At 41.9% G+C, this 12,122-nt stretch overlaps 1 protein-coding gene across 1 annotated transcript in view; it reads right to left on the bottom strand.

The window, feature by feature from the left end:
• Nucleotides 1-12,122, bottom strand: part of LCP1 (lymphocyte cytosolic protein 1) — a 33,094-nt gene that overhangs the window by 20,260 nt on the left and 712 nt on the right. Inside the window, exons 2-3 of the mRNA XM_005433228.4 lie at nucleotides 2,372-2,462; nucleotides 538-689 (exon numbers count right to left, since the gene is read on the bottom strand). Coding sequence (XP_005433285.2) covers nucleotides 538-689; nucleotides 2,372-2,438 — 219 coding nt within the window. The 5' untranslated portion in view covers nucleotides 2,439-2,462. The remainder of the gene's footprint in view (nucleotides 1-537; nucleotides 690-2,371; nucleotides 2,463-12,122) is intronic.

Below are 12,122 nucleotides of genomic sequence, written 5' to 3'. Positions count from 1 at the left end.
CAACATGTGTATGGTATGAAACAACAGAGCTAAAATGTGCAGGAGGAGGGCCTTTAACAGTTTTGGTTTGAAGACAGGACAAGTAAAAATCTATTTCTCCATCCCAAGGAAAATCCACTTCTATTTTAGCATTTGCTTTTGTCCTAGATCAGACCAGGGAAAGAAGCTTTTTAAATAGAAAAAATGCCCCATAAAGTTTTTAGTTTCAATCTGCTGAAATTTTTCATAACCATATATCCAGAACATAATCTTTTTGCAACTTATAACTGAAAAACTTTATGCCACTGCATATTCCAACCAAATGGAAAGGTATTAAATGTATTCAATACACAGCTGCATTTATGTACATAGAACTTGTCCCAGTTAATTGCAGGATTTCTAGTTTGCTTACCTTCTGCTCTCATCTTTTCCAACCAGAGGACTCCTTGGATTAACTAGGTGCCCAGGATACCCTGTGCTTGTGCCTCTGCTGTGCCCTGGGGACAACCTTGAGTATCCCACCTGGCATCTTATTGAAATAAATAACATCTTACTTACTGAAATAAATTCATCAAAACTGATCCTGCCATCCCCCGTGGTTGTCAAATTCTGAATGAGTTCTCTGGCTTTGTATCCTGGGAGAGGGAGGTTGGCTGCCTTCAACACGTCTGTTAGGTCATTGGCGTGGATGAAGCCGTTCCCACTGATATCTGCAAAGATTGTCACCAACATTTAGATTCTACATCAGCCCAATGAAATTTTATGCACACAAAGGCTGTTTTTATTTTACCTGGGGAAGGGTACATTATATATAAAGGTTTGGTTCCTGAAATTCAGTATTTTCAACCACTGTGGTGTGTATTTTCAACTATTCAGCCCCATGAAGAAATTGCAATCACCGTTTAACAAAAAATACCCCACCTCACAGTGATGAAATTATATGGTTTAGAATATAGTAATACTTTAACAAAGCTAAGTTTAGATGGATATAACTGACTATCCAAGGTTTGCATATAGACAAACATGTGATTCATAGAGGGAGTATCCTGTCTACAGAACAGCTAAAGAAAATGGAGTTGGTGCAATACAGTTACACCTTACATGTGTATATATTTATAGATATAACTGGTGATTTTAGCCTGTTTTCTGCACCTAGTATCATTGGAAGTCATGAAGGTTTGGAATCGCGTATGTCATCCTTAAAATAAGAACATGGGTGTTTCTCTGCAATGGTGCTAACACAGATAGTCCTGCTGAGCCTGTTGCAAGATCCAGGGTAGGATTTTATGAGATCACCAATACAGGTTAAATAGTCCTTTGTTCTCCAGCAGTCTGTGAAAATCTCCAAGATAAAGAAGTATACTGAATTTATTGTATGGAGAGTTTCTGTTAAAACACTATGCTTAGGTACATAGTGTTATATAGATATGTATATGTATATGTGTCTTTCTTGTTCTGCAGGCTCTTCTTCCTCAGCCCAGAGGCTGAGGTGATTTTAAAGAAGTGTGTACCAATTTTCTGCGTGGTAAGTTGCAATATGAGTCACTCCTTGCACGCTGCAAAAAGGCACTCGGCTCTTAGCATCAGTAGCACGGATTAATACAGATTGCAGAGAGCATCCTATCCATTTCTGCAGTCATACAACAAAAGGATCTGGACTTGGAGAGCGAAATATCTGGGAGAGGAACAAAAGCCTCCATCCAGCATTTGCCTTGTCAGTACATCAGGTGTACGGGGCACACAGTGACCAGATGCTTAAGATTGCCAGCCTGGGCTACTGTGTGCTCAGAAGCTGAACAACCATCACCTGAAGCAGCAAGGACAACTGGTTAACACATAATCCAGCCAGGCTGACAGATCTGCTAATAAAAGTTATGTGAGCTGTCAGAAGCTCAAGGACCTTTTTATAGAATGTGGGCAGACAGCGATGGGTCTGTGTGACTTTACAGGAGACGAATCAGATGATAATTTTAAAGGCTTGGGAAGGAAACACACAGTTTAAAAATATATGGGCTTGAAAGGTCATAGTAAAGGGATGACAAATTTTGTAACCATTTGGACATTTGTCTTCTCCAGACTCTTCCTCCCCACAGGGAGTACTCACTTGAGAATTATTTACAGCATGGTTTTCTCTACAGCTTCTGAGATTATTTCATAAATGCTGCTTTCATCGCCTTGCCATCTCTCTCCAGCAAGAGCCATTGCTCCGCAGCATGCTGGTGTGGTTTCACCCAGGAGGCCCGCAGTGGCAGGAAAAGGAGTTTCTGCGGTTCCTGTGACACTGCAGCAGCGCTGGAGTAAACTGCATTTCCTCACAGCTGGTCAGTACATCAGAAAAGAGCTTGCTACAGCTTCACACTTAAGCAGTGCCTTTCCTGTTTGCCGTACTCACCAACTTTGCTGAAAGCCTCCTGTAGCTCTGCCATCTCCTCCTCCGAGAAGTGTGCTGTTGACGCCATTTCCTATTTCTCCAAGTGGCGGGTCTGCAAGAAGAAAACACTTGGTTTTATTTGGTGACTTTTTGGGTTTGTTATCATGATGAAAAAGGGGGGGTTTCACTTGGTTTTTGAAAGTCTCGGAACAGCTCCCCATAGCTGAAAACCCAGTTCCTCTGTGCATCCCAAAATCAAGTGAAGGGGTAAAATCCTGCGTACATGACATACAAATCCATGTCCCTCCTGTTGTTTTCCCAGGCCCTGCTCAAAATCCCAACAGTTTTATTTATACTAATGTAATTGGAATGAAATCCTACCTCTGCTAACTTTTGTTTCTCATGGAGAAAGCGGACAAAACTGTGCTGGCTCTTGTTATTCCCCCTTTGGAAACACAATTCACCATGTGCTTCTTCAGCAGTGCCGGCAGAGAAGCAGCAGCCCTGTCTGCTCCTGGGGGGCTGGCTTGGAGCTGAACCCTGGGGAATATTTGCACCGCCTACCTTCGGGTACCTAATGAGGAGGCTGGTCACCCTTACGGGGTGGGTGGATGGAGAGAAGCTCCTTCACAAGGTGTTCAGAGCACCAGGTCGGGCTTCCCAGAGGGCTACTTCTCTTCCTGGCTATGGAGAGAGTTTAGGGACTTGCCCACAGGGTACCTAAGTTAGTGCCTGGGGTCGGGTGGCACTTTAGGAATGGGTGGCTGGAAGGAGTTTTTTCTGCCTTTCCTCTCACCAAAGGTATAAAGCAGGAGGAAGGATTAGACTTTCCCTTTCTACGCACCTGTCTTAATAATCAGAAAGTGAAAGTTTACTTCCCTTTGTCATATTATTTAATAGACTGCCAAAAGATGCACGTTATACCCCTCTGCTTTTTTGTGCACCTACTGTCCCTTGCATCTATTCATGAGGAAACTGTTCAGGAGACAATCTATTATTCTATATTTGTCAGAATGTCTCTAGTGTCCTATGTCTCTTTAAGTATTAATTAACCAAGCAACTATTTAAATAGAATAGAATGGAAACCCGAGTTGATCCTGGAAAGTGGTTGCTGTAGCTACAGTGTTCAAATGGGGAAAAAAAAAATCAGAAATACCTCATTCCCAGACTAAAACCAGCATTGCATCATGGAGGCTTAGATTCCAAACTTTATAGAAGGATATACAGGGATAATTTTAAAAATTAGAGGTTTGCTACAGCCTATCTGGGCTTCAGGTCTAATGCTGTCTTGAACTCGTGCATTGATTCCTTGTATCTGTGAGAACCAATCTGGACATGGCTTTGAAAGCCCAAAGGCAATCTCATGGGGTTAGCTTTTTGTCTGCTGTCTCCCTGTAGCATTGCGCACCCTTTTTTTGCCACATCACTGTGGTTTTAGGGTAAGGACAGCTTCCAGAGAAAAATCTGTTCATTCACTCCAACCTTCATAGGCAGAGAAATGCAGCATAATCCACAATGCAGTCACATACTGGGGCACGAGAACCCATGTGCAGCTTTAGCACAACAGAGCTGCTGGTTGCTGCCGAAATACTAATATAATATTATAAATTTTTCTAACCACCTTACTTTCAAACATTACCTGTAAAAAGCCCTGTGATCCACTAGCAAAATAACGACTAGGTTATATATACTCAGGTAGAATTAGATCCAGTCTCGCTCCTTCGTCCTGGTACCTTTCCTGCCTCTGACTCCTCACTACCAATCTTTTTCTGTTGCATGCTGTGGTTTTTTGCAGTACGTGGATTACCTAAAATGCACCTGGACACATGAAAATCTTACACTATCAGCAAGAAAATCCATATTCCACTGCAAGATCATCCCTTCCAGTCCAGTCACTTGATTAAGCAACGTAATTTGCGACATAACTTTTAATAGCATTAAGACTGTTCTAGAGCTTAACAGATAGAAACACCACAGGCTGTTGCCTACAACATTACTGTTGCAAAGAGTTTTACAAACTTGAGGAAAAATTATCACCAACATAAAATGGACTTTTCTTGATTGCATAATTTGTTGCCTCTGATCAGTAACTAACCAAACTGTTAAATACAAAGAACCCTACTAATAGTACATATATTTACGTGTGTGGGCATTTATACTAATAACACATAATAGGATGAAGGGCTTTGCTGTAATGAATCCTTCTGACATCTTTTTTAGGTCAATGTTATCCACTGTGCTGTAAAGGTGGTTACACTTAGCTGAGAAGTCAGATGAATCTGTACCAAGCATGAGAACTGGTCCTGAGGACCTAAGGAGTAGTTGTACTCGGGTGATGGAGGTATTGTCACTCCCCACCCCAACACACAACTGGGTTTCTTCTGCATTTTCATGTCCTTAGTATCTCTTCATTCCAGCCTGTCAGCTCCAGCATGTAACATCACCTGGTGCTGCTGATTAAAAACCAGCTCTCTGTTTAGGCAGCAGTGAGATTTGGACAGGCACCCTCTGTCAGCCAGCCCCGTCCTGTCATCTGTGCAGCTCTTCTGGCAGGTCAAGTGCATCGTAACTCATCACCTCTCTGAGGGTTTGACAGTGGGGCCCATCACAGTACATCTGCCATGTAAAATCCATACCAGCAAGAAAATCCCCACCTCTACACAGTTTCAGGGTTACCTCTACTCCTGGTTTTGGCAAGGGACATAATAAAGGCAGCAAAAGTGTTAGAAGTCTTCGCTGCACGTTTTCCAGGCTCACCCGTAGCCAGAAGATCTCTGTGAAGTTACTGAAAGCCCTCACATTTACACTCAATTAATCAAAATCAGAATTTGCAGATTAAAGATTTCAGGGTTATTCACAATTAAAAACAACTGTCATTTTTTTAAATTGTTCAAGTAGTAAAAGCAAAACATAGGGAAATCAAGAGAGTAAAAGTCCAATGCTTTAGCAACACACAGCAAAAAGGAGCAAACCCACTTTCAAAAAGCTACTTTTCAGTATATAAACTGCTTATTTTGCTTAGATCATTACAAGTAAATTATGATATCTAGGCACATAGAAATGTAAAATGCTTCTGGGTAATGGTAGGGGAGGTTTGGCCCAATATTTTCTTACTAATGTTATCAGCCAAGAGCAGGGTCATTTGCTTCTAGGGGTCAAGCACTTCCAGCACTTCATCATCCTCAATGCAAACTGAAAATACCTCAGGCATCCCATCAAGAGGGCATCCAACAACCCTGGGTGAATAGTCCGATTACTGATAATCCACAAGGCATTGTAAGCATATGGTGCACTGCTCTGCTCCAAACTGTTTGCTAAATCAGTATGACAAGACAGATGCCGAGAAAAAAAGTGCAGAGGGTGGTATAGCAGCAAAGTATGTGGAGGTGACAGGTAATATGAACTAGTTGAAACAGCTTCTTTGAAGGGAGTGGCTGTTGAGGTGCTGAGAGAGGAGCAAAGGGAAAATCAGCAGATGAGAACCTGGGGATGGCTTTGAGCATGGAGATGTAGAGCAAGAAGCAAAGAGAAGGCTGGGCAAGGGTGAACCACAAGCAAAAGGGAGGGGAGTTTGAGAAGGAACAAATGCAAATGGCTTAGCTATCAGCACAAATGAGATTTTAAAGGTCAGCAGCAGCTGGGAGGAAGGATCTTGAACTTGGTGTGATCAAAGATCAGTGAAAGAACTGAGGTTCTTTAGAGAGAACAAGATGAAAGTCAGCACATGCTTGTATGTGGAGGCAGGATGCTGAGGAGGGGAATACAGCTCCACAGGTCAGAGCAAGAAAGCAGAACAGCCAACAAGAAAGAAAGGGATGGTAATAAAAATTCAGAAGGAAAAAAATCACTCCTTCAGACAGACTGAGCTTCAGATGGCATCAGGACATCTGGATTACACATTGCCTGAAAGTGACGCTTCGTTCTTGTTTGCCAAACAGCATAAACCCACTATTGCAAAAGCAAAAATAAAGTTGTGCAAACTACTTCTTCCTCCCCAGAAGGCTGTTGATTTACAGATTAATGTAAAAAAGGGAAAATAGCCTCACCTAAGCTGCTGAGAATCGTACCAAACTGATATCAAAAGAGCCTCTACGAAGCACTGCCTTTCCTGCCATCATTTCCAAACCAATACATTACAGCCATGCCGTAAAGCTTCCTTTTATTTGACCTTATCCTCAGAAGGACCTACTATCACACTAATATTTTAAGAGATCTAATAACAAACAATTTTCAGTATGGAATATAAAGGAAGAACTAAAATAATCTCAAACCTGAACGTTACCTCTAAATTGAAACACAGCAATATTGATGTTCTTTCATCTCTTTCAATTTTGAAACCATAGCCTGAGAAGCTGCCTGGTTATGCATTAGTTGGCAAAGTGTGCACCCACCATGCAATATAAATAATAAATGGCAAATCCATTAAAACCTCAAGGTTTCCAAGGCTTGTATTAAATGGTTACCTTGTTTCATATTTTCTTCCACTTCTCTGGTGTTTAAGCCTTATTGCAAGCAAGGCAATGAAAGCCTTGAAGGTGTGAAACTGCACTTTACAGCTAGACATGAAGCTGTACCTTTCCCCAAAGCAAAAAAGTAAATTTCATGGGGCAACATTACATTTCACAAACACATACTTAAGTTGTCAGGAATGATTTAACTGTGAATTTGGTGCTGAGAAAGTTGAACAAATTACTAATATTTACTCACTTTCTACCATCAGGGCTTTATTATGTTAATGCACTAGTGCTTTGTTAGTAATACAACAACGCCTCTAGCTGTTGGAGTGATCAGATAAAGAACTGCATATGTGTTCCCCATCATATATACATTCCCCTATTTCTTCTGCTGTCTTCTCTTCATACTTTTTTTTTTTCCTGAAAGTGATGCAGCAAGAGGCACATGCTGTTGCGAAACATAGCTGTTAGGGTTGCATGGGGCAGCGTAAGACTGTGTCTCCCTCTGCACACGAAGCTCTGCTTTTTACTTTATCAGAGCTCACAGCTCCAGTTCCTTTTCTTTTCTCTTTCTTGTCTCATCCACAAATTCAATTTCCAAATGTCCAGCTTTCCATAAGGGTTGGGGGATACTTCTCCAGCTCCTTTCTGCATTAGCCTTTCCCTCCTAGCTGATAGCAAAGAGGCACCACCAGCAATCCTCCCACAACACGCAGCCCGCCCTGGACAGTGCCACCAGTAGGCAGGAATAACAGAGGTGGCCTCAGAATTGTGCAGAAACTCTTGTGATAGATCTGAAGCATCTTGCAGGCCAGAAAAATACAAGGGAAAAGAGAGTATCTTGAGCATAGTCGATCTTTGTTCCATACCTCTTGCACCTTTGGGGCCCTCCTCATTCCTGTCACTCATCAGAATATCGCTGATAGTATAATCCTCCCTAGAAATATTTCCCTCTGCCTTTCCCTCATAAGGTCCCACATGTAAATCTACATATCCGTATGCATTTCTGTTCAAATTATGTCTCAGTCTGTTGATTTTCTACAGTGTGGAAGGGCTGAGGGGAAGACAAGAAAAGAGGAGATTTATGAGTTAGGCTCTGATAAATATTTTCCTTCTGGAGACAAGTTTTGTTATTTTAGTTCTCACCAAGGGGTGAGAAAAAGAGAAATTACTCAGTGGGTCTCGTGTTGAAAGAAGAATCAATGCTATAACCACAACAGCATGGCCTAGAAGTTCCCCAATTTTAAAGTTTCATCCTGTGCTTATTGGCAAAAATCTTAAATTAAAATGCAACAGGCAAAGCTATCTTGTTGGCCAAACATATGTCAAACATCTTTTTCTACATAATTCAGAATAGTTTATCTCCCAGTTAAACTTCATATTTTCAGCATACTTGCTATTATCATGCTTCTCTCTCTTACAATTATTATTATTTGTTGTTATTCTTACAGTTTTGATCGAAATAATGTGTTTGTATCCCGCCACTAGCAGGGTGATCCATAGTGCACCCACAGCAAAGTAGGACAGTAGCATTAACACTAAACTTCCCCAGCCTTGCTGCCGGGTTGGAGCAGTGATAAATTGCCACGGTGGCTCGAGGGCATCCAGCCATCTCAGACAAATAAACAATCCCACACATGTCCTTTATACTTGTTTAGCATCACAGCTTTCAAGCAGATTGTGTGGACGTTTTTTTGTGATAGGGCTTTTTTTTGCTAATGATATAAGATAAAAACTAGAACCCCTATATTACTTCCTTGCTGGTGAGTGTCACCATCTAGCCAGCTACTCACCATGACTGACAGCATCAGCAAATACCATCAGGTTTTGAACCATTTGTCAATTAGATGCATTTCTTACACAACAACTTTGAAAATTACTTAAGAAGCACAAATTGCAACATCTTTGAACACCTGAGGTGGTTCATAAAAAAAAAGTTTGTTTTTCAAGTTGTGCACTTAGTGGTTTGACTATTTCCCTATTTAAATAGCTATAGTTATACACATGGATAAGAGGTTTTTCTAATTTCCTCAAAGATGCTGAGCTAAATTTTAAATCCTAAAGTAGACAGAAACATGCTTGGCTCTGTTAGCAATATGTAACTTGGATTACAGTACCTTCAATTGGGGTGGGATCTCACTGTTTAAACCAGCATACAAAACACAGAGAAGAGTCTTTCTGAAGTTATGGCAAACAGTTCCTCCCTGGTACATGATAAATACTCACAGTTTAGCCCACATTAAATGACAATCTTTGCCTCAAAGGCATTTTAAGACAGCAAAATCTCACCAAGTGTGCAGGCACTGAAATTAAGTTGTTGCACTTCACATATTATTTCATATACAATTTGAAAATACAGAGAAAATACATTTATCACTGTTCAGAAAGCAACACAGTGATGCCCATGAGTTATTTTCTTAATGTTCCATTTTATAAAGGACCTTGTTTGTCAATGTGATGCCTGAGTCCTAAATTAAATACGACTCAACAGGGCTTAGGAAGGGAAAATACACAGGGTTTGTAGAGAAATGAAGATCTCTTTCCAATATACCACTCAGTGGCAGGGTGTACTAATCCTTCAAGGAAACCGAAGAAACAGAGCTGTGAACCCATAAATACTCTCCTTATGTGTCTTTTATCTGTCAGATAAATTCTACCAGGGAGACAGCATATCTGTGCATATTATTTTTCAGTCAGAGCCTGTAGAATTTTTCTTACAAAAGAAAAAATTGACGTAGTACACTACATTTTTTGTTGGGTCACTTATCTTTTCTATCCCTTTATCCACACAAGCTAGCTAGCTTTAAAATGAAAACATTTTTATATAGAAAAAGAAACATTTTGATTATCAAATGTTTCCAGTGATTTTTTTCCCCTCTTTTTTTGGCCAAAGCTGGTTTTCAAACCAAGCCAAATTGACAAACAGCTTCTGTCATTCCACAGATGTCCTACTCGACAAGGAAAGCCCTGGCCCACCCAGTTCCACCTTTGCTAACTAAGGTGGGGGAAGAGGGGAGCACCTACAGAGGCTGCTTTGGATACAGGTATGAGGAGCTACCCCACCTCTGCCCCATCACGACTGGGATGGCAGATGTGACACAAAACCCAAGGCAGACAGATGAAAACTGCTCTTCCTATTCCTGTGAGGCACTCATTGTGCTGCAACCCAGCGGCAGAAGGTCAGGTCACAATGTACTGACTCAGTCCCAAATGCCCTGTGAAAGCCCCGTAACCGATACAAGAAAAGGAGAACGTGGCCTCTTGTTTCCAGCTTGTTAGCAGGAAAAGAGTTCCTCTGTGCATGGAAAGTATTAAAAACATGTTCCAGCTGTAAAAAGGAGGTGGGTATTTTATTTTTAGATGCAAACTTTATATTTGCGTTTGACTGATTGCACCTGGTTTTATGAATCTGTTACTGTTGCTCCAACACCAGCAGCTGTATTCTGCTCTCAGTTTTGCAGGACTCCTCACTGATTTCAGCAGGGATTCATAGGGGCTTAGCAAGCCCTTGAGTGATCAGGCTCTTCCACTCACCAAACCAGACCAGAACATGGAGAGCACATCTGAGCATAGCCCTCCTTACCAGCTGTCCTGCTACTTTGGACCCGCTCCTGCAATGGTGCCATGCTGGGAGATGTAAGGTCTCTTGAGTGTGCAAAGGGGAACTGAAGCAGGAACCGGAGCAGTAGGATGCACAGTCCTCCTGTGCCACTTTCCTCTGAAGAATAATTTGGATTTATGGCATGGTTGCTGAGTCCCCACCACTGGGCAGCCCTCATGGCTCACATGCTGTTCTCCCTGTGAGCGCTGCCTCCATGTCCGGGACACCCCGCTTGTCTCATCTGGGGGTGGCGATTTATTTCCCATCCTAGTTTTCCCCTTTGATAACTGCAAAGATGCGCAGAGAGATCAATGCAGAGCCTCCTACACTGTCTTGTAGCACCTAAATACTATTTCAGGTTTTTTCGTATGTATTTTTCATTTTGATAAACGTTTTATGTTTTGTATCAGCGTTTTACTGGAGTCTGCTGTTCTGCATGAAAGGGCTAATAGTATGAAAATCAGCTACATTTCTGAATGCATTGTACTCTCCTGGTCGCCTCCATCTCCTTCCTTCCCCTTTACTCAACCCCTTTATAAGGTTCTTTCATACTTCAGAAAAAACATACGGTGATGACTTTTGCTGTAGGATTTCTATCAAGATAGCTCTGCTCCATGCTACACAGATGCATTTTAAGCTGCTTGTGAATGAAATCAGAAGGAAACATGATAAAAAAAAAAAAATTTGGTAGCATTATACAACATGATGGAGTGCATGGTAGGTTCTGTGAGCAGGGTGAGAGAAGTGTCACCACTGGACTTGTTTAAGTATGATGAGTTTCATATAGTTTCTCAAACACTGCATAACCGTAGCAGTATTCAGTCCAAACCCTTACTCAGTTTCCATTCAGGAAGCAGATTCAAAACCAGCAACAGAATACAACCTTTTTTTGACCTGTTGTGTGAACACTGTCTTCAGCTTCTGAGCTAAGCAAATCTGGGTCTCACAGTCAGGACTGAAGCAGAAATCCCCATCCTTGCTACCAGCAAGCAGGGAGGTACTTCCCAGTCCCTCGTGGCTCTAGCATCTCTCCTCAATGGAGTTTCCCACCACAAAGGGGGTTTCAAAGTCTCCTGTCCACTCCGGAGAGCTTCCCCAGCCCCACCCCTGACCCTGCACAGACCCTCTGGCCCCATCTCGGGAGGGCAAGATCATCCCTGTGTGAGAAGCAAGAGGGGAGGGAGGCAATACATGCCCAAACCTCTCTACATGAGATGTTTCAGGGTGTGATCTGCTTTTATCAAGACAATCAAACCGCTGAGCATCCATCTGCACTTCTCATGGCACAATCTCACCTGCCATTTGCTAGAGATCGTCTTCACTTGATATCTGCAGCAGTGAGGCACCAGCTGGCCAACTTTGTCTGTGGCTTCAGTGACACTAACAAAGGCTTAAGGTCCCATTTGCTTGAAAAGTCAAGTTGCTCACAGATTTAAGGGTCAGTTTACAGTGTTTAAACCAAATCCATGTGCTGAGGAAGCCAGTATCTGACAAAAACAGCAGTCTACTGCTCTTACGGAGCAAAAAGTTAAGCCCAAAGGCTCCTGTTTACAATGCTACCACCTAAACCTTCTGTAGACATTTGCAAGACACAGTTGGTCTACAGCCTGAGCTGAAATCCCAAAGAAGACAAGGGGCAAGCCTGACCAGCTTCAACAGTCAAGATCTTAAAAGGCAAATACAATGTTAGAACCTCCTCATATCACTGTTTTTAAAG

This window comes from Falco cherrug, chromosome 2, assembly GCF_023634085.1.
Source record: "Falco cherrug isolate bFalChe1 chromosome 2, bFalChe1.pri, whole genome shotgun sequence".
Classification (NCBI taxonomy): domain Eukaryota; kingdom Metazoa; phylum Chordata; class Aves; order Falconiformes; family Falconidae; genus Falco; species Falco cherrug.
This window is presented reverse-complemented; position numbering and strand designations above follow the sequence as displayed.